The sequence below is a fragment of the Malaclemys terrapin genome, chromosome 1 (assembly GCF_027887155.1).
Source record: "Malaclemys terrapin pileata isolate rMalTer1 chromosome 1, rMalTer1.hap1, whole genome shotgun sequence".
Lineage (NCBI taxonomy): Eukaryota > Metazoa > Chordata > Testudines > Emydidae > Malaclemys > Malaclemys terrapin.
The window spans coordinates 262,507,610-262,533,105 of record NC_071505.1 but is presented as its reverse complement, the minus strand read 5'-3'; the positions used below and the strand labels follow the sequence as shown (position 1 = coordinate 262,533,105).

General features: G+C 43.0%; 1 protein-coding gene across 1 annotated transcript in view; it reads right to left on the bottom strand.

The window, feature by feature from the left end:
- Positions 1–24,966, bottom strand: part of HS6ST3 (heparan sulfate 6-O-sulfotransferase 3) — a 538,697-nt gene extending 513,731 nt beyond the window's left edge. Inside the window, exon 1 of the mRNA XM_054012261.1 lies at positions 24,434–24,966. Within this exon, the coding sequence (XP_053868236.1) occupies positions 24,434–24,966 (533 nt within the window). The remainder of the gene's footprint in view (positions 1–24,433) is intronic.
- Positions 24,967–25,496: the final 530 nt, after the last annotated feature.

Genomic DNA, 25,496 nt, shown 5'->3' with positions numbered 1-25,496 from the left:
TTCTACTCTATCTGCAGTTAGAGTTCAGAATCAGCTCTAGAGCACACCCAGCAAATTGCAACATGCTCTAGAAATAGTGCACATGTAGATTTCAACTAGGGAAGTTCATTAAACTAAGTTTTACATCTTTTCTCATTTCTGTTTTCTTTTCTACAAAGTAGAAAAATAACATTAGAAGATTCTTGGAACTGTTTACAAGCTCCCACCTTGACAAAAATGTTGTTGAAAGGGAGCTCCCACCTATCCTTTGCTGGGAGCTGGAGCCTGGGACTCCAAAAAGGAAGTGGGCATGTAATCTAAGAGCCAGCCCTCTCTATTTCTTTGTCCCAGGCCATTTCCTTCACCTCTATCCAGGGTATTTTCCAGTTCCAGTATTTCCCTTTTGGCCATAAAGGATTTACATATTCTTTGTGAGTTATCTGTGTATACCTCTCCACCCAAACTACAGACAAAGCTAGTCATTCATTATAACAGAGATAGTTAAGCTGAAGACAATGTAGATATTACAGACAGTCCTTGGACTTACGACACAATTGGTTCCTGAAAATTGCATCGTAAGTCGAAACGTCATAACTTGGAAACGCAATCCACTCCATTGCGGGACCGAGTGTCAAAGTCAAAACTAGTCGGAAGTCGAATCAGAGTGTCAATTCAGAAACGTCATAAGTGCTGTTCGTTGTAAGTTGCGAACTGCCTGTATTAGTTTCCTGCAGTGTACCACATCTTTGATCTTAAGGTTAACAGAACACAGTCACGTACATAATATAAAGCAATTAAGACAAAAAATGATTTAGCATCTAAAAGCTAATTTGGTTACATTGATAAATTTCTAACTGGATATAGGAAAAATAAAGACAAATACACTTAGCATATCAGTGGTGCTGGAACATTTTTAATAGTTGGGGTGCTGAAAGCCAGCCCCTTTACCCTATCCACCCCAGCCCCACTCCCAGAGCTGAGGCCGGGAGTCCAGATGTACAGGACCAGCGGCCGGGGAGCCCAGCCCGCGCCCTTAGTTCCCACACCTATGTAGCATATACCCTTAATTTCTATTACTACAAATGAATAAGTAAATGATTGCTGGTCTAGTATCTCTCTCTGAAGTTCACATACAAGTGAATTGTCCTGATACAATTGTAATGTCTCTTGTTAAGTTGTTATGGGTCATACACTGGTTAGCTGGCCTGCCAGTGTCACAGCTGCTTTTCAGCATATCACAGCAATAAATGAAACAATTCCACAGAAGAGTGACATAGATCTAGAGGAGAGAAGTTGTCTATTGCCCCATCACCATTCTGGAACAGCACCTTAGCTGCTCTGTAGTTTAAGGTTGAACAGCTTTTTCTTTACAAAAGTGATTGTGATCAATTTACAAGCAGTCAATTCTTTGGATTACAAAAAGCAACAAAAAAAAGAAGAAACCAAAGTGAGCATCTGCTAAAGACCACCAGACTTAGAAAGGAAATCTAAAATTCATGGACCAACTCAGAAGGAACTCAAGGACACGATATTACACCAACAGAGGATTTTAATTATGCAGACATCCATTGTGTAACACAGGGGTCGGCAACCTATGGCACACGTGCCAAACACGGTTTTTGAATGGCACGCGGCTGCCTGCCGCGGTTCCAACCCCTAGCCGCACTCAGCCCCCCCGCCCACCGCTCTCCCCTGCTGGGGCAGGAGGCAGAAGCTTCCTCTTGCAGCAGCCAAGCTCCCCCCTCCCTGAGCCGTGGTACAGCCTGCTTTCCTGCCTCTCCTCCTCTCCTTCCCTGCGCCTGCCCTTGCAAAGGGAGGAGGGAGGAGTGGCAGTGTGCTCACTGCTCCACAAAAGCCCCGAGGCCCCGCTCTCCCGGCCGGAGCTCCACCCGGCGCGCAGCAGCCGCGGCCCCTTGCTAAAGCCGGCCCTGGGTAAAGGAGGCAGAGAAGAGGTAGGGACGGTGCCTTGGGGAAGGGGGTGGAACAGGACGTATCCCTTCCAGCCCCCTGCCATGAGCCGCTCAGGGCAGAGGGCTGGGAGCACCCCCATGAGCTAAGCACCCCAGCTCTCTGCCCTGACCCACCCCCCACACACCCAGCCCTCTGCCCTGACCTCTGAAGCCCCCCACCCACCCTTCTGGAGGTGTGGGGGGCTTCAGAGGTCAGGCCCCACTCAGCCCGCTGCCGGCCTAGGTGAACAGAATGCCAGGCTGGCAGCAAGCTGAGCAGGCTGGTGGCGTAAGATCAGCATTTTAATTTAATTTTAAATTAAGCTTCTTAAATATTTTGAAAACCTTGTTTACTTTACATACAACAATAGTTTAGTTATATAATATATAGACTTATAGAGAGAGACCTTCTAAAAAACGTTAAAATGTATTACCGGCACGCGGAACCTTAAATTGAAGTAAATAAATGAAGACTCGGCAAACCGCTTCTGAAAGGTTGCCTACCCCTGATGTAACATATGTGCAAATATGCAGAGATTCAAAAGTGCCAGATCTTCTACTTAGAAATAAAAGTGATAATTATAGGGAAGCTGGGAACCAGTGATCATAAGATACTTGAATTCACCATAGAAAGGAAGTCATTCAGATAATATAGTAGTACAATGGTGGTATATGTCAGAAAAACAAGTTTTGAAGGAGGAAAAAATTGATGACTAAGGTCTAATTAGAGGCACGTATTAAAACCAGCAATTATTGAAGTGGGATGGGGAATCTGGAAAAGAAAAAAAAGGAAAGCATAAAAACCAATTCCTCAGAGAATAAAAAGAATAAGCAGTATCCAGCCTGGTTTCTTATGGGGCTGCTGCAAGACGTAGGGTAAAAAACCTGTACTGCAAAGGAAAGCAGAGAACAGAGGAAAAGCTTTGAGGGAAAAGATGTTTGTGAAAGGGACCTTATCAGTATAATCCAGGGAAAATACCAAAAATAATATAGCAGCCCTATTAATAAAACAAGTTAGAGAAAGCAGGCCCATCAATGCATGAGAATGGTTAAAAAAAATCAGTGAGACACTGATCTCATAAAGCTGTGTTCATCAATTAAAAAAAGAAAATTGTGGATTATTAGAAAGCAAGAAAACCCTTTCAAAAAGCTGTTAAATTGCAGATAGGGAAGTATTTGAAAAATTTGATCATTACTGAACTATACAATTGGTGGCAATTATGAAAAAGTCATGACCAACTGGAGAAATGCAGCAAGATAAGTACTGTATTTGATTTTCTCCAGTCTTTAGAAAGGAAAAGGATGATGTTTCCAATTATTGCTTCATAAATCCAATGTCTATCCCTATTACAATAATGGAACAAGTATTAACAGGGAGAAAAAAAAATACTAAAATAGAGGTTAACAGGATGAACATATGCTGCAGGGGGTTTTGAAGAATGTACCTTGATAGGAAGTATCAGTGTATGCCTTTCTTTTGCCTCCTGTTCTCTAAGAAACTTTCTTCCTTCTGGACAATAATGAAATCTCTCTTGATCTCGGTGAGCGAGGAGGTGAAAATCCCCAGCTGAATTTGGGGAGTGAGGAGGAAAAGTGTGGTCAGGAGAAGCAGATTGCCTCTACCACTGGTACTGATGTTACAGGTAGTATCAATACTGAGCATTGAGATATCATAGTCTGCACCAGATGAAGCAACCTTAGTACAGCTGAAAGTAAAAGAAAGGAGGTAGCTTCCATCAGCAGTAAGTCTATATGGTCTATTAGTGCCTCAAATGCTAATCCTTTGGTACCTCAATATTCAGAGTCAAGGAATCAATACTGGATGTAGGTCCCAGAGTAGCCATGAGTCACTTTGGTGCCAAATTAGAGTCTGAACAAGTGTCACTTGCCCCTGTAAGCACTTTATGCTCAGTTCTCGGGAAGAGTGAAGGCAAGCAGCACTTTTTAGGCTTCTCAACCTTCCACTTTCTTCAAGGAGCAAGCTTGGTGCTGGGAACTACATGTGGTCCAGTGCTCTACTCTACTTTGCCTCTGTTAAGTACCAGAGCAGCCATCGCACCAAGGTAGTCGTTGGCAACCATGGCTTTGACCTTGCCAGTACTGGATCAGTCTTCTTATAGGTACAAATCTCGGCAGTCATATCCCAGCTAAAGGGGGCACTGAAATACCCTGACTTAGAGATAGAAGGTGCTATCTTAGAGGTTGATACACTTTTGTCTGAGTCCCTCAGACTGCTGCAACAGATTTTCTTGTGCTCAAGAACGATTTGCAGATAGAACATTGGTCAGGCACATGGCTCTCCTCAAGGCAAAACAAACAATGGCTCTGAGTATCGGGGTGTGTGTGTGGGGGGAAATTAGATCACAAGGTGGCCAGGATTTGAAGCTAACAGGCTTTAAATTTCCCACTAAAGTGACTGCAGCACAAAGCACCAAAGGGAAAAAAATAAGAGCTCGGTTTGTGAATTTTAGGAATAAATTTAAGTAAAGTTTTTTCTTTAAAATAATAAAAGGGGGGGGGGGGGGAATTTATAGGGAAATAATCCTAGCAAGCTATATTTGATAGAAAATGTACTAAGGGGTATCTGGCAGGCACAGCTTAGTTCTCTCTCACTGTCATGAGCAGCAATAGGGCACTGAGGGATGGTTGCAGTTATTCTGCCTTTTAGGCCTGCAGTTGGGCATGCATGGGGCACGTGCAGTCCAAAACACTGCTGATCAAAGATTCAGATCCCACATGCTTCTGCACACAGAATCCACACAGATGCACTCAAAACCCACAAGCGATGAGTGGCTGGAAGACTTGACCTATATTTGTAAATTGTCTCCCAGCTCTCCTAGTCAGTCCCTTTCTGTCTTCAATTAGGACTACATTAGCTTTTGCTAACAGGGAGTTTCGCAAGGGAGTTCTCCAGGTGAAGGAGGAGCAATACAGCACTCTTGGGGTAAGTGACTGTCTGTAGTGTGTGTTTGTTTGTGTTTGGTGGTTACTTGCTGTGTGCTGAGCTTGTTTGTCAGTCAGTTTGTTTGTTTGGTTGGTTGGTTGAAGGACCGTGTGCTGTGGCTGGCAGGTGGAAGCTGTAAGCTTCAAAAGGAAGGTCAGAAAACTTGAAGCCTCTGGTAATTGGCTGAGCCTTAAATCAGTGGGCAGGGCATTCATACAGGCCAGGGCTTTATAAAGCAGTGCACAAGTGACCAGGGAGCTTTTGCGAACAGGAGCTGCTAACAGGGAGTTTCGCAAGGGAGTTTAGAAGGGGCCGGGAAGGGGGCGAGGGTCCCTCGCCGGTTCTATCTGTTTTCCCTTTAATCCCCTTAAAACCTATAAACCAACTATATTCAAAACTTCTTGCTTAAATAACCCTTTCAGCGGACAGGGGGCTGCAGACAGGGGAGTTTGAGAGGGCGTCTTACGATGGTTAGGAAGACCCGCAACACCTGTGCCAGCACTGCTTCTGTCTCCTCCACCTGCGCCTGTAGCCAGACAGCGCACCTGAGCATGGATGCTTCTACCCAGACCTTGGTGTGGTTTTGCAGAGACTGTAACTTACAATTTCCACTTACCGATATCCAGGCTGGGGGGGGGGGGGACCATCCAATGTGAAAGGTGCCTGCTGGAGGAATCTTCAGGCAGCAGGTGGCAGAGCTACAGGAGGAGGTGGCTAGGTTGAGGAGCATCCGAATCCACGAACAATTCCTGGACCGTGTCCATGTGGAGAGAGCTGAGGTAGCTGTCCCAGTACACAGGACTGCTGATACACCACTGGTGGAGGAGGAGATGGCTCAGGATGGACACTGGCAGCTGGTTACTTCTGGCAGCAGGAAGTGCTCCACCCTTGCTCCGAACCCTCCCGCCGTGGTACTAGGTAACTGTTATGCTCTTCTTGATATAGGAGACAAGGAATCACCCCCTACAGTAAAGGAGGAGAAGCCTCATACCCCTAAGGCTGGGAGGTCTGTTGCCACCACTGCGAATAGTAAACGTAGGGTAGTGGTGGTCGGAGACTCTCTGCTGAGGGGGACAGAGGTGCCCATCTGTCGCCCTGACATTTCATCTCGGGAGGTATGCTGCCTGCTGGGAGCCCGTATCTGAAATGTTACGGAGGCATTGTCGAGGATTATCCAGCCCTCTGACTACTATCCCATGCTACTCATCCATGTGGGACAAATGATACTGTGAGGTGTGACACTGAGCGGATCAAGAGTGACTACAGGGCTCTGGGAGTACGGGTGAAGGAGTTTGGAGCACAGGTGGTATTTTCTTCGATTCTTCCTGTCAAAGGTAGGGGCCCGGGCAGAGTGAGATGCATCATGGAGGTGAATGCCTGGCTGTGAAGATGGTGTCGCCAGGAGGGCTTTGGCTTCCTCGACCATGGGATGCTATTCGAGGAAGGACTGCTAGGCAGAGATAGCGTTCACTTTTCGAGGAGGGGAAAGACCCTATTTGGACACAGACTGGCTAACCTAGTGAGGAGGGCTTTAAACTAGGTTCGATGGGGACAGGTGAGCAAAGCCCACTGGTAAGCGGGGAACATGGAGACCTGGGAGATGGGTCGGAAACAAGAGGGAGTGTGGGCTATTTTGGCAGAGAGAAAGGAGGGTCAGGACAAAACGGAGGCATGATCAAACCAGTATCTTAGATCCCTATATACAAATGCGAGAAGTATGGGTAATAAGCAGGAAGAACTGGAAGTGCTAATAAATAAAAACAAACTATGACATTGTTGGCATCACTGAAACTTGGTGGGATAATACACATGATTGGAATGTTGGTGTGGATGGATACAGCTTGCTCAAGAAGGACAGATAGGGGAAAAAAGGGAGGAGGTGTTGCCTTATATATTAAAAATGTACACACTTGGACTGAGGTGGAGATGGACATAGGAGACAGAAGTGTTGAGTCTCTCTGGGTTAGGCTAAAAGGGGTAAAAAACAAGGGTGATGTCATGCTAGGAGTCTACTACAGGCCACCTAACCAGGTGGAAGAGGCTTTTTTCAAGCAACTAACAAAATCATCCAAAGCCCAAGATTTGGTGGTGATGGAGGACTTAAACTATCCAAATATATGTTGGGAAAATAACACAGCGGGGCACAGACTATCCAACAAATTCTTGGACTGCAAACAACTTTTTATTTCAGAAGGTTGAAAAAGCTATGAAGGGGGAAGCTGTTCTAGACTTGATTTTAACAAATAGGGAGGAACTCGTTGAGAATTTGAAAGTAGAAGGCAGCTTGGGTGAACGTGATCATGAAATCATAGAGTTTGCAATTCTAAGGAAGGGTAGAAGGGAGAACAGCAAAATAGAGACAATGGATTTCAGGAAGGAGGATTTTGGTAAGCTCAGAGAACTGATAGGTAAGGTCCCATGGGAATCAAGACTGAGGGGAAAAACAACTGAGGAGAGTTGGCAGTTTTTCAAAGGGACACTATTAAGGGCCTAAAAGCAAGCTATTCCGCTGGTTAGGAAAGATAGAAAATGTGGCAAAAAACCACCTTGGCTTAACCACGAGATCTTGCATGATCTAAAAAATAAAAAGGAGTCATAAAAAAATGGAAACTAGGACAGATTACAAAGGATGAATATAGGCAAACAACACAGGAATGCAGGGGCAAGATTAGAAAGGCAAAGGCACAAAATGAGCTCAAACTAGCTACAGGAATAAAGGGAAACAAGACTACTTTTTATCAATACATTAGAAGCAAGAGGAAGACCAAAGACAGGGTAGGCCCACTGCTTAGTGAAGAGGGAGTAACAAGAAACTTGGAAATGGCAGAGATGCTTAATGACTTCTTTGTTTCAGTCTTCACCAAGAAGTCTGAAGGAATGCCTAACATAGTGAATGCTAACGGGAAGGGGCTAGGTTTAGCAGATAAAATAAAAAAAGAACAAGTTAAAAATCACTTAGAAAAGTTAAATGCCTGTAAGTCACCAGGGCCTGATGAAATGCATCCTAGAATACTCAAGGAGCTAATAGAGGAGGTATCTGAGCCTCTAGCAATTATCTTTGGAAAATCATGGGAGACGGGAGAGATTCCAGAAGACTGGAAAAGGGCAAATATAGTGCCCATCTATAAAAAGGGAAATAAAAACAACCCAGGAAACTACAGACCAGTTAGTTTAACTTCTGTGCCAGGGAAGATAATGGAGCAAGTAATTAAGGAAATCATCTGCAAACACTTGGAAGGTGGTAAGGAATAGCCAGCATGGATTTGTAAAGAACAAATCATGTCACACCAATCTGATAGCTTTCTCTGATAGGATAACGAGCCTTGTGAATAAGGGAGAAGTTGTGGATGTGGTATACCTAGACTTTAGTAAAGCATTTGATACAGTCTCGTATGATATTCTTATCAATAAACTAGGCAAATACAATTTAGATGGGGCTACTATAAGGTGGGTGCATAACTGGCTGGATAACCGTACTCAGAGAGTTGTTATTAATGGTTCCCAATCCTGCTGGAAAGGCATAAAAAGTGGGGTTCTGCAGGGGTCTGTTTTGGGACCGGCTCTGTTCAATATCTTCATTAACAACTTAGATATTGGCATAGAAAGTACGCTTATTAACTTTGCGGATGATACCAAACTGGGAGGGATTGTAGCTGCTTTAGAGGACAGGGTCATAATTCAAAATGATCTGAACAAATTGGAGAACTGGTCTGAGGTAAACAGGATGAAGTTTAACGAAGACAAATGCAAAGTGCTCCACTTAGGGAAAAAAAATCAGTGTCACACATACAGAATGGGAAGAGACTGTCTAGGAAGGAGTACGGCAGAAAGGGATCTAGGGGTTATAGTGGACCACAAGCTAAATATGAGTCAGTGTGATGTTGTTGCAAAAAAAAAAAAAAAAAGCAAACATGATTCTGGGATGTATTAACAGGTGTGTTGTGAGCAAGACACGAGAAGTCATTCTTCCGCTCTACTCTGCGCTGGTTAGGCCTCAGCTGGAGTATTGTGTCCAGTTCTGGGCACCGCATTTCAAGAAAGATATGGAGAAATTGGAGAGGGTCCAGAGAAGAGCAACAAGAATGATTAAAGGTCTTGAGAACAAGATCTATGAAGGAAGGCTGAAAGAGTAGGTTAGATAAATGGGTTTGTTTAGTTTGGAAAAGAGAAGACTGAGAGGGGACATAATAGCAGTTTTCAGGTATCTAAAAGGGTGTCATAAGGAGGAGGGAGAAAACTTGTTAACCTTAGACTAAGGATAGAACAAGAAGCAATGGGCTTAAACTGCAGCAAGGGAAGTCTAGGTTGGACATTAGGAAAAAGTTCCTAACTGTCAGGGTGGTTAAACATTGGAATCAATTGCCTAGGGAGGTTGTGGAATCTCCATCTCTGGAGATACTTAAGAGTAGGTTAGATAAATGTCTATCAGGGATGGTCTAGACAGTATTTGGTCCTGCCATGCAGGCAGGGAACTGGACTCGATGACCTCTCGAGGTCCCTTCCAGTCCTAGAATCTATTAAGCTACATTTAGATCATGAAAACTTTGGGCAGGGTCTGGTGCCTCATCTATAAGAGCACCTATTTTTGCCTATAAAAAAGTAAGGCAAGCTTAACTCTAGAGTTACACATATATATTTCTAAGCAGTGAGGATCATAACATATTAGTTTAGGAGCATTAGCACCTATGAGAAAGAACCACCATTTAGAACAGTAGTTAGAAGTTTTCTGGTGACATTTAGGACATTTAGAAGGAAAACCTCCTGAGAATGAGACATTAACCTGTGAAACAGTCTCCAGAGAGAAGTACTAAGAGGCTCATTGCTAAAATATTCAAAAACAGTCTCAACAAAAACATCTATATAAAAGGAAGCAATCCTGCAAATTCTCCAAGTAGGTCTCACTTCAATGGTACAAATCCTCAAGTTCTTACTCAGCCTAAGAAAATCCAGTTGACTTGGTTATGAAGGGCTACTGAACAGTGAACGCAGCAGGAGTGTTGCTTTGATTAGTATCCTACTCCTCCACCAGTTAGCAAGCAAGAGCACTTATTTGACCAAGTATCAGACAGGCACCAGTGAGGAATAAAAAGGTTTTAAAGGTTAATTACGGGGGGGAAGAGTATTTTGCTTGTGCACTTTGCTGCTGCTTTATGATGTGTTCAAAGAGTCTCAATTTTTCATCAGACACTATCAAGATTACTATTGCAGCTCAGATTTCAGACTGCACTACGACATCACTACCCCATGCAAGTTCTGAAGTCATTCAGAAGTCCCTCCAGTAAACAACAGAAGTCAATACAGATGGCCGAACAGAAAAGAAAATCATTTTTTCTTTAAAGAAAAACTATTGTACACATCATAGAATGCACAAGCTTTGGACAGCTCACCTTTAAGGTTAGGAGGCCAAAAGCCAGGCTCCTGGTTCTGAAATAAAGGCAGACAGCAAACTCAGAAGTAATCCTCTCTCTTCTTCCAGCTAAAGAGAAATTAATTTAATTTCTATAGCAACTGTAGATTTCCAGATTCAGTAGAAGTACTAGTAGCCACATTTCGGTTCCATTTTAAACATTCCTGTTAGTGCCTTTAATAATTAGGTGTTGTGTCATTGCCAAAAGAGACAAGAAAAAAAATAGCATGTGTTACATGGTAAAACCTCAGAGGGATGAGCAGCACATTTGACTTTTTTCTATTGCTTGTATTTGTCAGATTACTGTATACTTTTTGCTCAAGTATGCAGATTTTTGATATTTTTTCCCTTTTTCTTTTAACCATTGTGACAAGATGGTCGATATAGCATGGTGGCTCCTGCGCTTTTCTTGGGGAGAGGCCTAAAATACCACCCGTTACCCCTGCTCTTGGGGCACCGAGGGTCCCACTAGTGGCCCAGGAAGGTGGTAAAGGAGGGAAGCGGGGGAGGGATCTGGGTTTGCACCTCACTCTGAGTCCCAGCCCCTCTCAACTTCTGCAGGTTCTTACCCTCTTCTTCCTTGGGTGGGGTACCTTCAGTCCTTAAACGCTGGGGGAGGGAATATCCCTCCCCTGCTGGGGCAGGGTCTCCCTTACTCTGGTTTGCTGTTCCTCCAAGTCTAATAGCACACCTCCAAGCTCCAGTCCTCTCTCTCTTTCCCCCTGACTGTCTGAAGCAGGGGGTTTTATTAGGTTTCTAACAGGGCCTTAATTGATTACAGGTGCTCCAATTAACCTGTAGCAACCCTCCCTAGTCTACAGAGAACCACGCCTTAATTAACCTAGGGTTTATATACTTCCCTTCTACCACTTCCCACTGCTCCCTGGCCCTCCTGTATCATATCATCCATGTTCTATTGATTTGTGACCCTTGTCATGAAAACTCAGTTAATGCTCTCAAAACACTTAATACAGTTCAGGAAGATAAGCATGGAAATGAAACAGCTTTAACCATTAACACCAAGATATTAAGCATTTACAGTGCAACTTTACCATTACAGTTGTTACCATTTTAGTCTGTAGCATGGAGAATATATCAGTTGTTCCAAGTTGAACTAAAACTATTACATACCAGTAGTTGGTTCTTTAAACATATTATTCCAGGGATGCCACCTACTTGACTTAAATGGATCTGGAACTTTTGAGAGCAGTTAACTCAGAGGGTTGTAAGACATCTAAGAACACCCACATACTTTATCAATGCAGGAAGGACATTTTATGCAGACAATGACTGGAAAGTCTATTCTCCCTCCTCCCCTCTTCTCCCTCCACCCTCCCCACCCCCTCCCGCTGTTACACAAAAGAGATATCTGATTTTGGAGAACAAAGATGTCACAAGCAAGCTACATGTTACTGGTTAGGTCTGGTTCACATTAACTACCAAAAGGCAAACTCCTTTAAACTATTTGCAGATGTTCACCACACTCAAATACCAGTCAGCAGCTTCTGAATGGATAAGCCCCCAGAATGGCCTCGCCAGTTCATTGCCACACAATCCCTATCAGTGGCTTTTTTTTTTTTAAGTTAAAAACTTTGCCTCAATAAAATGTTTCAGTCCTCCTGTAAAAACTTATTTTCTTGTACTGTGACTGAGCAATCAGAGAGGCCTAATATTTCTAGTTTATATCAATATAGTGGGAGTCCTCAGAACTTGAATCTAAAAGGATGCAACCTTCTAAGGAAGGATTTAACACTTAGTTTGTCCTATCCCCCAAATGACCTACTATACACCAAATAACAGCATAATGACAGACCTTGAACTTGAATACCTGGACATCAAAAACTGTTTTTATGGCATGTTTCAAGAGATCCATGAACAACACCCTAATAATACCCTAATACTTTGAAAAAGTAAGATATCCAAAGCCAGAACCATTTTACCCTTCAAAAATCAGCAATCTTTGAAAACCCTATCCTGCAAAAATATGGCTTTCCAAATCCACTTTCTATGATTAACAGGATTTTTGAAGCAGCCAATTTAGATTACTGTTGGAGTTAAGAGGTTTAAGAAATATAAAATCATATCAGGGTGGATAAAAATATAAATTTGTATCAAAAATTAAAACTGGACTTTTATTTTAAAAAGTTCATTTAAAATTAAATACCTGTTTAATTTTAAATAGGTTTATTTAAAAATATAAATTTGAAATAACTTATGTTTAAGAGCTAAACTTAATTATAGTAACATCAACTTAAATTATTTTAAAAATTCATATTAAACATTACAAGCTTGTTGCAAAGTTTTAAAGAAAGTCAGTTCACTGAACTGGTCAAAGTCACTTGCTCGGCACCCACAGCCAGAGTTTGTTGAAGTGCTAAGACAGCTTTTGATAACTGTAACGTCTTCTGTAGGTGCCAGAGAGAATATTTTCTTCCTTTCAGTTTATTCAACTATTTCAGTTCAATGACTGATTCATTCAAAGTTAAGAAAGCAATTGGAAGTTGAAAAAAGGCAGGAAAGCTTGTTTTCTTTGAATTTACGAATAAAAACAAGGTGAAAGAGAATGAGATCTATCAGTTCTAAAATCTTGAAGGACATAGTGACCAGAAACAAATCAGTTCAATTCACTACCTACAGATAATACTTCCCTTTGTTTAATAAATCAGTGAGTTTATCAAAATATGTTCCTCCATTCCTGGAAGTGCCAGAATGTTCTGTATTCCAGGAACATTGAGTGGCCACCCTACTGCATGCACAAGGTGCGGGGAAGGCTGGGGTCCTGGCATACCAGAGACCCCTGTGGCCAGGGCCGTGAAGAGGGAAAGCCTCTGGCCGCAAGGGAGGCCATCCCACTGATGAATGGCTCCATCCCAGGGACGGGACCATTCAGCAGCAGAATGGCCTCCTCTGCAGCCAGAGACAATGACAACTCCTCCTTCTCACAGTCCAGCCAGGGGTTTCTGGTCTGCCAGGCCAGGAGCACAGCTTTCCCCACACCTTGTGCCTTCAGGGATCCAGTGTCACTGGACCCACTCACTCACTAGTCAGAAGTGTGGGAGCTGTCCCTGGGCAGGAAATGTTCAGCAGCAGGGTGACCTCCCCTGAAGCTGGGGACATGTTGTCCTCCTTGCAGTCTTTGGTGGGGGTCTCTGCTCTGCTGGGACAGAACAACTGTAAACTTCCCAGTACCTTTGGGCTGCAAGAATAGGGTGACATGGGCCCCACGACCATGCAAGGACCCATCTGCAGCCACAGCCCTGCTCCCTCACTCCCATGACAGGAGTTGCAAAGGGCTCCCTGTACAGCCGTGGGGCCGGTGACATTTGATCCCTTCAGGCATGCTGACTGTTAGTGATTGATGTTTGTCGATTTCAGCTGACACACTGAAATCAATATTTATTGACAGTTACTGATTAGAATTGAATTCTGCCAAATCTATGTGTAATACTAAAATGATTATATATTGTAATAAGCCAGCAGATGGCTCCTAAGTGCGAGCAGCAAAGTCCTGGAGACTCAACAGCCTAGATGGGCAAGAGGCGAGAGGATTCCAGGGTAGCAGGGAGAAGCTGGAGGGTGGGCACCATCTTATCGGGGAGGAATGGGGGCTCTATGGAAGGAGGAAGGACTGTGGTGTTCTGTGTGCGTGAGAAGGACTGTGACGGGCACTGCTGAACACTTTGGACCCAAATTCATGGGTGTTCAGAGGGCAGGTGAAGATTGAGTAGCCAGGGAGAGGTGACCCCGCCAGAGGTCCAGACTGAGCATCTATCAAGCAGCACCTCACCAGCCAACTGCATCTCAGCTCTGTGTGCATCACCACTGAGATTAGAGGATTTGGATGTGGGGTAAAGAATCTGGCACCTCCAGAGGTGGGGGAAGGGACAGTGCTATTGCTTCAGTGTTGTTCAATTCCCTTAAGTTTCCCAGTCCCATTCAGCCCATTGGTCTCTCCTCATTCCTTTGCCTAACAAATGCCCAACCTGGAGAGGACAAGGTGCAGACTCGCTATCTTGGGACATCAGCTACCAGTACAATATGTTAAAAACAAAGGTTCTAATGATTCCCATTTCCAGGGCAGCTCCACATCCACTCCAGCACTGTGCAGAAACCAACAAGTGATCCAAGTTAGCTCAAACCATTACATTCCCATAGCTTAGACTAGGGTATGCCTTACTTTCTAATGACAATGGCATCACATGAAACTCTCCACCACATCTGAAAGGAACTAGTTACACTCAACCTGTTATTCATCTTATTGGCTTAACTAGTGTTTGTTTTATGAGCAGTCTTACTGGAGTCTTTATCACTTGTTTGCTGTCTCCACAGAAGTGTCAAAGGTCTTGAAGGTCCTTGTGAAGCCAATTCATCCTGCAGTTTCACAAGATTCCTTCCCCTACATACTTGCAATTTATTCCCTTCTATACTTTAATTTCTGGAAGTGGTCACACTTCAGGTGTTAGAGATTTAGCAGTGTAATGGGATACATAATTATTTTCCTCTAGCTCAAACAAATCATGAAGAAAAATTTGATTAACAGAAGAGAAAGTTGGAATCAGAACATTTTGGGAAGTTCCATAAGGGTTGGGAATGGCACTTGGAATTAGGCAGCTGCATAATAAAAATAAATGTAGCGATAACAAAAGCATACCACCCATCTCCAAGAAAGAAACTAGGAATAGGAAAGGTCAATAGGAAGCCAGGTTCGAGAAGTGGAGTGTCAAACAAGAAGCATCAAGGACGCCAAAAACCCCACGCATCACAGAACCAGGAAGAAAGGGACAAAAAATATTAGAAGAAGCTGTGAAGAATATCTAACGGGGTAAGTGAACTCCTAGCTGTATCACGTGTTGCCCAACTAATGGAAGGGGTCCAAATACTGCCAGACTGAACATTTGTTTAAATATAAAAAAACCTCCCCTCCATACTATTAAATTGTCTCTAAGGACTGACCTATACTAAACACGTTACCTGTTGCTCATAACATGTGCCTGCTATAGGTTCAACCAAGTTTTGACCTGTTTCTGAGCCAGTGCTGAACACTATCTTTTTCTACATTTACAGCTAATCTGCATTCAGCATCAGTTCTGAGCAACTGGTCATCTTTCTAGTATAGAGCAGGACTAAGACTAGCTTGTTCTTACAAGAATACATATGAAGATTCAGGATCACAACTATGATTTCCATAAAAAGGGACTATGATCCATCCATCCTTATTTAGAGCAGCTCTATCTCACTTTTATCATTTAGCATGACTTTATAGGAAGCAGATTTTCTATATGATAAACAGAATTTAATCATTGTCCAAAACTGCAAGCACCCATTGGGTGAGGGGAAAGAGGGGAAAGACACCACACTAAGAAAGATATGGACTAAGTTGGAGAGAGTCCAGAGAAGAGCAACAAAATGTTTAGGAAACCTGACCTATGAAGAAAAGTTAAAAAACTGGACATGTTTAGTCTTGAGAAAAGAATACGGGGGTGGGGGGACACATGATAACAGTCTTCAAATATGTTAAAGGCTGTTATAAAGAAGACTGTGATCAATTGTTCTCCATGTCCACTGAAGATAGGACAAGAAATAATGGGCTTAATCTCCAGCAAGGGAGATTTAGGTTAGATATTAGGATAAACTTTCTAACTATAAGAATAGTTAAGTTCTGGACATGTTTCTAAGGAAGGCTGTGGAATCTCTGTCATTGAAGGTTTTTAAGAACAGGTTAGACAAACAGCTACCACGGACAGTCTGTATATACTTGGTCTGCCTCTGTGCAGAGGGCTAAACTAGATGACCTTTTGAGGTCCCTTTCAGACCTACATTACATGTTGATGATTCTGTATAAAGTCCTGCTTGCACCCAGAGGATTCCAGTGACAGGAACTAGAAAGATGCATTTGGGTTTGTTTTAGAAGAGACTAAACCAACGTTTTAACTCTGACTTAAGATCTAATGGCACTTTTTACAGGAACAGGGAGTGGTACAAATCAGTTTCCTGGCCAATTTTTAGCTTTGGTAATTACACACAATCTGTCCTTGTAAGTTTCTCATGCACTTCTGAACATAAGAATGCTTTTCACTCCTGTTTTCAACTGTTGACTGGTATTTGCTGTGTCTTTTAAAAACTGTTCATATACTTCATTTCAGGGGTGAAGTATTCTAGTAATGCAACAATCCCTCTATTCTCTAGATTACTAATCAGTATCCCAGGGGTGATATTGGATAGGTAGGAATCCTCTATCCATCCTTCAGCTGCAGTCCTTATACTATACACATTCACTGGCCCTATACACATTCACTGGCATGTCTTGGGGATCTCCAAGAATAAACCTAAGTTGATCTATGTGAGGGGTCTAACTCAAAAGTACCAATTAAAAACAATATGCATCTAATATAAATTTAGATTAGGTTTAACACACCTTTACTTAACAATGTAGTAAAATATGATAACAGATTAAGATTAATTAAAATGTCACAACTTTCATTTCAACAAATCAATTAATAAATGCAGCTTACAGTAGTAAATGAAACGTAACAACTTAATTTACCCCATCCTTGAGTGTGTACGCCCCTTAATTTCAGAGTTCTAGAAACTTGGTTGTGTGGGTACACTTGAAGATATGAATCTGTGAACAGCACTCTATTGGTCCAGTAAAGCAGTACAGCTAAGGTAACAAGGGGCAGAGCAATTCTAAATTGAGGTCATTCAAACCTCCACAACCCCTCTGAAGATGAGAGCTGTTTCAACCACAGATCAGTGACCCTGGATCTTCATTAGACAATAAGGCCACTTCATCTCTTCTCAGACTCAGGGAAATCCATTAAAGTCTCTTCACTATCTCCATCTCCTTGCAAGCACTTTCTGAAACAAAGGTGGTGGTTACTCACGTTCCTTCACTGCAGCCAACCTCAGTCAGCTCTAGGCACAGCAATAGTCTCTGCCTTGGCTCCAATGAAGCCCAGCAATAGGCTCTGTGGCTCCCCCGTTGGTCAAAACCCCAGCAATTTCTCAGCAGCAGCTCCTGGTTTTCTAGCAGCAGCAGCTCCTGGACAGAGCTCCACAAAGCAATCTCCACTCCCCTGACCAGGATGGAACCCACCAAATGCTATCCCTGCATTCCCTGGAACTGCAAGTATCTCTTCCCCAAGGTATCATGGAAGTTGCAATCCAGCCTTGGAGACTGTAACACTCAGGACTTTCCCAACTGGAACACCCCCAGTTAAGTTCAAAGGCCCCTCTAGTAGAGGATGCCAACACTTGTATTGCTTATTTCCCTAAATGTATGGGAATAAGCTACAGTACAATCACTTTTATACTAATATAACTGCATACACACAAGGGGAGTTGTATCAGTTGAACTTTATTGGTACAGTATAGGATTTTACCATCTGGCTGGATTAAATTGGTGATTTCGGGAGATCAGACAGATGGTGCCCAACTATATTTGTGTCCTCCCACAATGGACCGTTAATTTTGTTCAGTAGGGTTTGGGTATTGGTCATCCTAATGTTTATTCAGTTTGAGAAAGCTGAGGCCTGCTGTTTTAACCCTATCCTATGTACACAAGAACTTTATTCCCCACATATCTACAGAGATTTCCAAATGTTTAAGAACTTTATGAATATATTTAATGTTATGTATTTTGTATACACTCAGCTTCATGTACATGCATATATGCATGTTCATACACAATAATGCAGCTGTATATCTGTATAAAGGTATTACTGCTGGCATCATAGTTCTTCTGCATTAGAATTACTTGTGAATCTACAGCTAGATGAGGCATGGCGCATTCATAAAGTTAACTAAATTATTCTGAACAAATTCTAGAGTGATTTCAAGACACAGGGTTGGGGTGGAGAGATTTAAGTCACTGATGTAAATCACTTGTTACAAAGCTGCCCTCACTCTTATTTAAATCAGTTTTTTGAAAATTTTGAAAAACTGTGCTATTGGAATCTTAGATTAAAATTTAAGAATAACTAAACTTTTTTTTTAAAATGCTGCTACTCATTTGGCATTTTATTTAAACTTTATACAACTGCTTTAGGGGAAAAAAAATACTAAACCAATGAAGATCCTGTAACCAACGAAGCAAGTATTTCAATAAGTCTACTTATGCACTAAGAGCTAAACATGTGTGTAGGTGTTTTAGCCACTGATGCTGAAAACTGTATTTTTGTTAATAAAAACTTCTCAATGGCATGAGATCTGTCACTTTAAAATAAACAGATTCAGTTTTTACAATGAACATTTAGAATTCCAGTGAATTAAATTTATTGTAAACTTTTGTATACTGATAACATTTTCAAGAATAGACGCCTACACTTAGGGGCTTTTGAAAATTTGACCAATACCACTGATGGCAGTAAGTGACTTATATGGACTTCAGACTGCAAACCCTGATGAAGGTTAAATTGGAGTTATAACTGGCTGCACGACAGTGACTTCTACTCCCCATACTTTTCTGGGATATAGGAAATGCTAGGTTAAGAACTCCCCATACCTCCCTGAAGAGTATGTTAATGTTACAGAGAAAAACACACTTATGAAAATTAAAAAATGCAGTTAAGGTATTGCTTCACATCTGTTTTGGTCCCTCCAGAGCCCATCAAGAGTTTAATTACTAAACCATTCCTGTACAACCATGTTAAAAAATAAAATCAAGTCACTGGTACTAGATTCAAATAATTTTCTTCATAATCACTTCTAAAAGATAAATGTATTCAAATGTATATGACACAGTGTTCAAATTAAACACCTTTTGAAATGTTTGTAAATGTTAACGTAAAACTTTATAATGCAAATAATGGCTAATATTATATAAGTAAAGATTAATGATGAAAGGGTTTAAGTTCTAAATATCTTATTTTCTCAGTATATTATCATATAAAGAGTTGAGATGGAAGTTCATGTTAACTGCACAATGTTAAAAAAGCAAAAGACACAATCTTTTTCATTAAATCAAGGATATATTCTATAGACCAAAGGCTCTTTGGTAACTTTGGTAACATTCACAATCCGGGCTCTCTCATCATCTTCCTGATCTCAACTCAAGTAAAGTCCTTGGCTAGGTATCTAGCCAAAGATCTTCTCTGAGTTGAAACTGCAAATTCACTTAGAAGTTACTGTAACAATAAAATTTAACCTATAAAGCAGAAGTAGAAGTTAATTCCTAATATAAATCCAGAGGCTTTAAGGTGTCATGTATAGTATCTAATATGTTCCACTTTGTTCCAAGATATGACCTCCATTACCTTCCGTTTTAGTTTAGGTAAAAATTCCATTCACATAAACTGAATACTGGAAATAGTGATTAAAATGTAATTTAAGTCTCTTGGTGTATGTCCCTAGACAGGTGGTATGGGCTTGATTCTGCCTTCAGTGGGAGTGAAAGCAGGGGGCAGTTGGCACTTTATAGGATCAGACTTTTATTGAGGTACTTTACAAACCGAGTTTCAAGTAAATAGAATAACATGGAGATCAGACTAGATTATCATAATTGTCCCTTCTGGCCTTAATCTATTAAATTTGCTTTCTCTCTCTCTTAACCTGACACAGGATGTAATACAATACAAGCAACAAATACTACCAGAATACAGTGAATAGTTACATCCATTGATTAGATCAGATAATAATTTGAGTAAGGGCTATAACATTACTGAAGGACCAAATGATTTCCCAAAAAGAAAAACAGATATTATAATTCTGTGAATTATTCCTGTATTTGCTTTAATTAAATTACTAGTAGCAGTCAACTGAACAACCTCTATGGTTTTTCTTCAAACACTTCTCTCTCTTTCAAAGTTGCTTTATCAATAGTCTAATTTAATACACTTTAATCTCCTATTTACAATCTTTAATCCTATCACTCAATTTTACCTTGCATTCCCAATCTTCTGAAACAATTAATTTAACCCTCAACCTCTGGGTAGTAAATAATAATTGTAAACATGACAAATGAAAGGAGGATGTAACACAAGGAAACATTTACCAAACAATTTCCATATAAATAATATCTCCTCTCCTTAATTATCTATATCACAAGGATTATAATGGTGATTGAATACTAATGAAGCTGCAAATTTAATACCAAGCAATTCAGATAGTCCCTAAAGTTATTCAAAGTCTAGCTCCTTCCTTTATATACAAGATATAACGTTTACAGTTTAACATCTTTATAAACGTATGAACTGTATAAACACACTTGTACAAAATGTCCTATAAACCACATCCATGCCCTGGAAACACAGATGTCCATACCATTACTCACATTTCACACAATTAATCCCACTAAGGTAACAGCCAAATGTTGAGGATTAAATTACTGTATATACTCGATCATAAAACGGTTCGTTTATAAGCTGACCCCTCCCAAGATGGATAAGTAAAAATGGAAATTTTTTATAACTCGTTCATAAACTTACCCTATAATTCAGGGATCAGCAAACTCTGGCTCCCGGGCCATCAGGATAAGCCGCTGGCGGGCCGAGATGGTTTGTTTATCTCGAGCGTCCGCAGACATGGAGGTAAACCTATGTAAACAAAGTGTCCCAGCCCGCCAGCGGCTTATCCTGATGGGCCAGGACAGCAACTGGTGGGGAAATTATTTTTTTTTGGGGGGGGGAGAAGCTGGGAGTCAGGGGAGTAACCTGTGACCACCCCCCACATAACCACACCCCAGCGGGGACCCCCACACTCTCTCCATCCCATCCCTTCCCACCTTATCTCGGGAGGCCCACGGGAGGATGTCTCTGACCTGGCTGGAGCTGCTCCGGCAGGCTGGGCAGCATGGCCACACCCTGCTCCAGTGGGCCAGACTGGGCGGCGCGGCCGCAGCATGTTCCAGCGGGCTGGGCCAGGTGGCACGGCCGCAGTGTGCTACAGCAGCCTGGCCACAGCCTGCTCTGGGGGGCGGGGCCGAGCGGCATGGCTGCAGCCTGCCAGCCCAGGAGCTGCAGCTGCTTCAGAGGCTGGGGGGAGAGCAGCGTGGCCAGAAGCGGAGAGACTCTGGCTCGGCCTCTTCCCTTCTGGCTGTGCTGCCTCTCGTTGCTCTCTCTGTTGGGCAGAAGGGCTGTGTCCCACCTCTCCCTCTCTGTACCCGTTCATAAGCCGACCCCCTCCTCTGGTGCTTCCCTTTTTTACTAAAAAAATTTGACTTATGAATGAGTATATATGGTAGTTGTTTGTCTTCCATGGTACTATTCACATGAATAAAGATAAGCACATGTGTAAGCGTTTTCAGATGGGGACTAAGTGTATATACACAGGGACCATATTAGACACCCTCTCCTTATCCTCCTCACACCACTTTTTCCTTCTTCTGCACAAAATATAAATTAATATTTTGGAACAATTTTGGGAAATGTACTGTATTTTAAAATCTCAAGTTTTAGAATCAATGGATTTATCAATGAGGAATTAATACTTTTCCCACTCTCCGACAGAAGATGAGGAGCTATTATTGTAACAATTACATTTCTACACCCAAATAGTTAAATGAAGGAGTTTTTTGGATTTAGCTCACAGGGAGAAATTTAGGCCCTAATGGTGAATATATTTTTCTAAATAGATGAAAGCTTAAATCCTTTAAGACATATCAAGGCATCACAAGTGTTGAAAGATTAAATTTAAAGAGTTAAGTTTAAAGGTTTTATTAAACTTTTATTGAAAACAATTGTAGCAAACACTTTAAATGTCCACATATGCTCAATATTTCTGCTTTGCAATCGTTTACAATGCCTCTAACATACTGGCTCAATGCTGACTTATAAGGAAAGCCTTCACCTATTAGATTACCAAAAGTTAATTCCTCTGGCATGCAAGTGCTCCTTATAGGTCTTCCATTTTAGTACTGACAAGCCGAGACCTTGTTCCTCTTGCAAGAGCTGACAGGAAGATAATACAAAATAGGATGGCTACAGACTTCATAAATCTAAGCGTATATTAATTATGGCTTTATGGAAACTTGTCTGGCAAAGTGCAATGATTGTTTTGATCCTGACTTTGTTTACTGCACGTGGACTGTCAGACTATACGATTTCAGCTGAGAGCTCTACTGCTTACATTCTTTCACACAGTGCAACTGGAGAAGGAAGGAAAAACAGGAGAAAAAGTTTAACTGCTTGTTTACACTTCAAAATTTACCAGGGTAGCTATTGTGGAATAATTATTCCAGAATAGTTATTTCAGTATTAGCCTGAGTGGACACTCTGATCCTGGAATAGGAGTAACTTTCTCTCATTTTGGTAAATTTCCAAGGGTAGACAAACCCTACGAGAAAAACAAATTGCTGCAAAGAGATGTTAAGTGTAGTAATCTCTTCACAAAAGGGAATTAAGTTTATTTCCTTTCACATCTTTAAATTGTATAAGGAATATATACGTATATGCACAATAAATATAGAAGTGAAGCAATCCATTGAGATCGGAAGTTTATCAGTAAATGAATGTATCCAGGTTTAACAACAGAAGTACTGTATTGCAAGTCTTTGTGAATAAGGAAAAATAAGCATTGGAGGAGAGCATCCGGAGTTGTGACCTTCTTGTCAAATATGAACTGATTTGTAGTTTTTAATTAAAGCCCTGGGGAAGAGCTCTTGAAAAGTTGCCAGACAGTGGAGTTTATTTATAATTAAACTGTATTCACTGTCTCATGAAAGGACCTGATATTAGATGGGTAGGTTGAAGTGAAATACAGGATTTAGTCTCAGAACTCTCCGGCCACTGTGGCTTTTGCATGTTCTCTGGCTCCTGAGAACAGCAGCAGCATCTGCTACCAACCACTTGAACTGACTGGAAATCTTTAATTCCAATGCATTACATTCAGACAAGTTCAAAATTTACAACCTGCTTGTAAGCACCATTAACAAAACTCAGAAAAACATGCCATGAAGCATAAGGGATCATAAATACAAATGTATTTGCACACACAGCTAACCATATCTGGGGTTATATTTTTGGTGATACACAACCCTAAAATACTGAAGTCTAATGACTTTACCAAAGTCTGCACTTTAACACGGATTAAAAGTATGAAGCATACGCCTGTACATTATTTTTTTTTGGGGGGGGGGGGGGTGTAAACTTTTAGGTTTCATTACCTTTCTTCCATGTAGACAAGAAAGTGAATAACTGAATAAACTGATCCAAATTTATCAAAATCCCTTAAATGCCGAGTTGCTGAAAAGCCTACTGTCTCAGAAATTCAGACGCCAGTGCCAACAGTTATATGTTATTGAGACGGGGGAAATAGAGGCCTACCTCCCACCAAAAATCCTCTAACAAAGAGCAGGGAAATCTAACAGGAAAGTTGTTGCTAGAACTCTAGGAAACAAAATTAATTTGGGCCCAATATAGGTTTTGACAATAGTGAAATTTTACAAAACATTTGTTTATGCACCAGTACTAGGTACTTCACCACAGGTTTGAAGAGAAGGTTCCTGCTCTGAAAGACTTACAAGTTTAAGAGACCCTATTTGCAATCTTATAGCACTACAGTAGCAAGATGTCCACCAAGTCTTTGGATTTAAATATTCTATTGTGCAATCCAAAGATTACTAGTTCATGAGAGCAAGCAAATAAAACTGACTAAGAAGTGAAATGCAAAAAATAAATGAACATACATGAAATAATGCAAATTAGCTTTTAGAGCTCAATTTTTGTTTTTCCAAAAGGGCTTTTAACAATAGGGATCAGGCCCTGTATTTAGAAAGGTATTTATAAGAGTGATTTCTAAGGAGTCAGGTACATTGCAAGGGGTCCTTCTGCTCAGATTAAATAGAACTAGCCAGTGGTTGAAGAAAGGACTGAATTTAGGCTAGAGGAAGAGCCTGGGCTGGACAGAAAAATGCCTAGACAGCAACAGAGCTCTGTAGTGTGAGAGTCCGCGGCAGCAACAGGCTGAGTGCCACAGACCCATGCAGGTGGGCAGCTCACCTCTGTGCCTGCCTGTAGCACTCTGGAAGGGGGTGGCCTGTCACCCTCAATACCCCCAGCGCTACCCTCCCCAGGACCATCCTCCAAGGACCCAGGTCTGACCCGGCGCTTTGCAAGGCGCAGCAGCCGGTGCCGCCACCGCCTTTCCCGGACAGCTGCCGGCATCCCATCCGGAGCGCGGGGCACAGCAGCTCTCCCTCCCCGCGGGGCAGGCACTGACCTGAGGGTGCGGTTGCCGGGGCAGCCCCTGCGCTCCATGGCGGCTGGCACACAGCTGGTGAGCTCGGTCCAGTCGGCGTGCAGCCCGCAGCTCCAGCCAGTGGAGAAGCGGGAGAAGAGCCAGGTGTCCTTGTCGCCCCCGGGCCGGTGGCAGGTGCACTTCTTCTGGCCGGCGCGGCAGTAGCAGGGCTGCTCCAGGCGGATGTTGCGCACCAGGTGCCGCCCGAAGGTGGTGCCGCCCGTTTTCTGGATGTGCAGGAAGACGATCACGTCGCGGCCCCGCATGTCGAACTGCACCCGGCGGCACAGCTCGGCCCGCGCGAACGGGAACTTGGGCACCAGCCGCGGCAGCGCCGCCGCCCCCTCCTCCTGCGGCTGCTGGGCGCCCCGGGCCGGGGCCCCGCGGTGCGTGGCGGGCGGGCGGCGCGGGCAGGCGGCGCCGGGGCAGGACGGGGACACGTACTGGTACATGATGAGCACGAAGAGCAGCGTCAGCAGCGGCGGCAGGAGCCACTTGTGGAGCCGCTCGTCCATGGTGCGGGCTCCGGGCGCGGGCTCAGGCGGGGGGCAGGCGCCTGTCCCGGCGGGCGCTGCTCGGCTCTGGCAGGGCGGGCGCTCCCGTTGGCTCCCTCCCCCGCCCGGGCACCGGCATGGTCGCTGCGGCACCTCCCCTCGTTGCCGCTCGGGCGCGGACGCTACTGAAGCGGCGCTTGGCGACTGCAGCGCTGGGGCTTCGGCAGCCCGAAGTGGTCGCGCGCGCTGCCACGGCACGAGGCTACCACAACAGACTGAATAACTATCAGACGGCAGCGCGACCTCACGCCTCGACTCCTCCAGCACCTTGCTAACCCAAACACCCCGTCCGCGGGGCGGGGCGCCCCCCAGCCAATCCCTGCCAGGCGGCTCCAGGAACAGCCAATGGTAGCGGCCAGCGCTCCGGCACGCCAACCAATGGGAGGCGGCAGCGAAAAAGAGGGCGTTCTCCATCCCTGCAGGTACCAGACGGAGACCAATGGCTTTTGCAAGGGGTTGCTGCACCCGCCAATGAAGTACGGGAGGAAGGG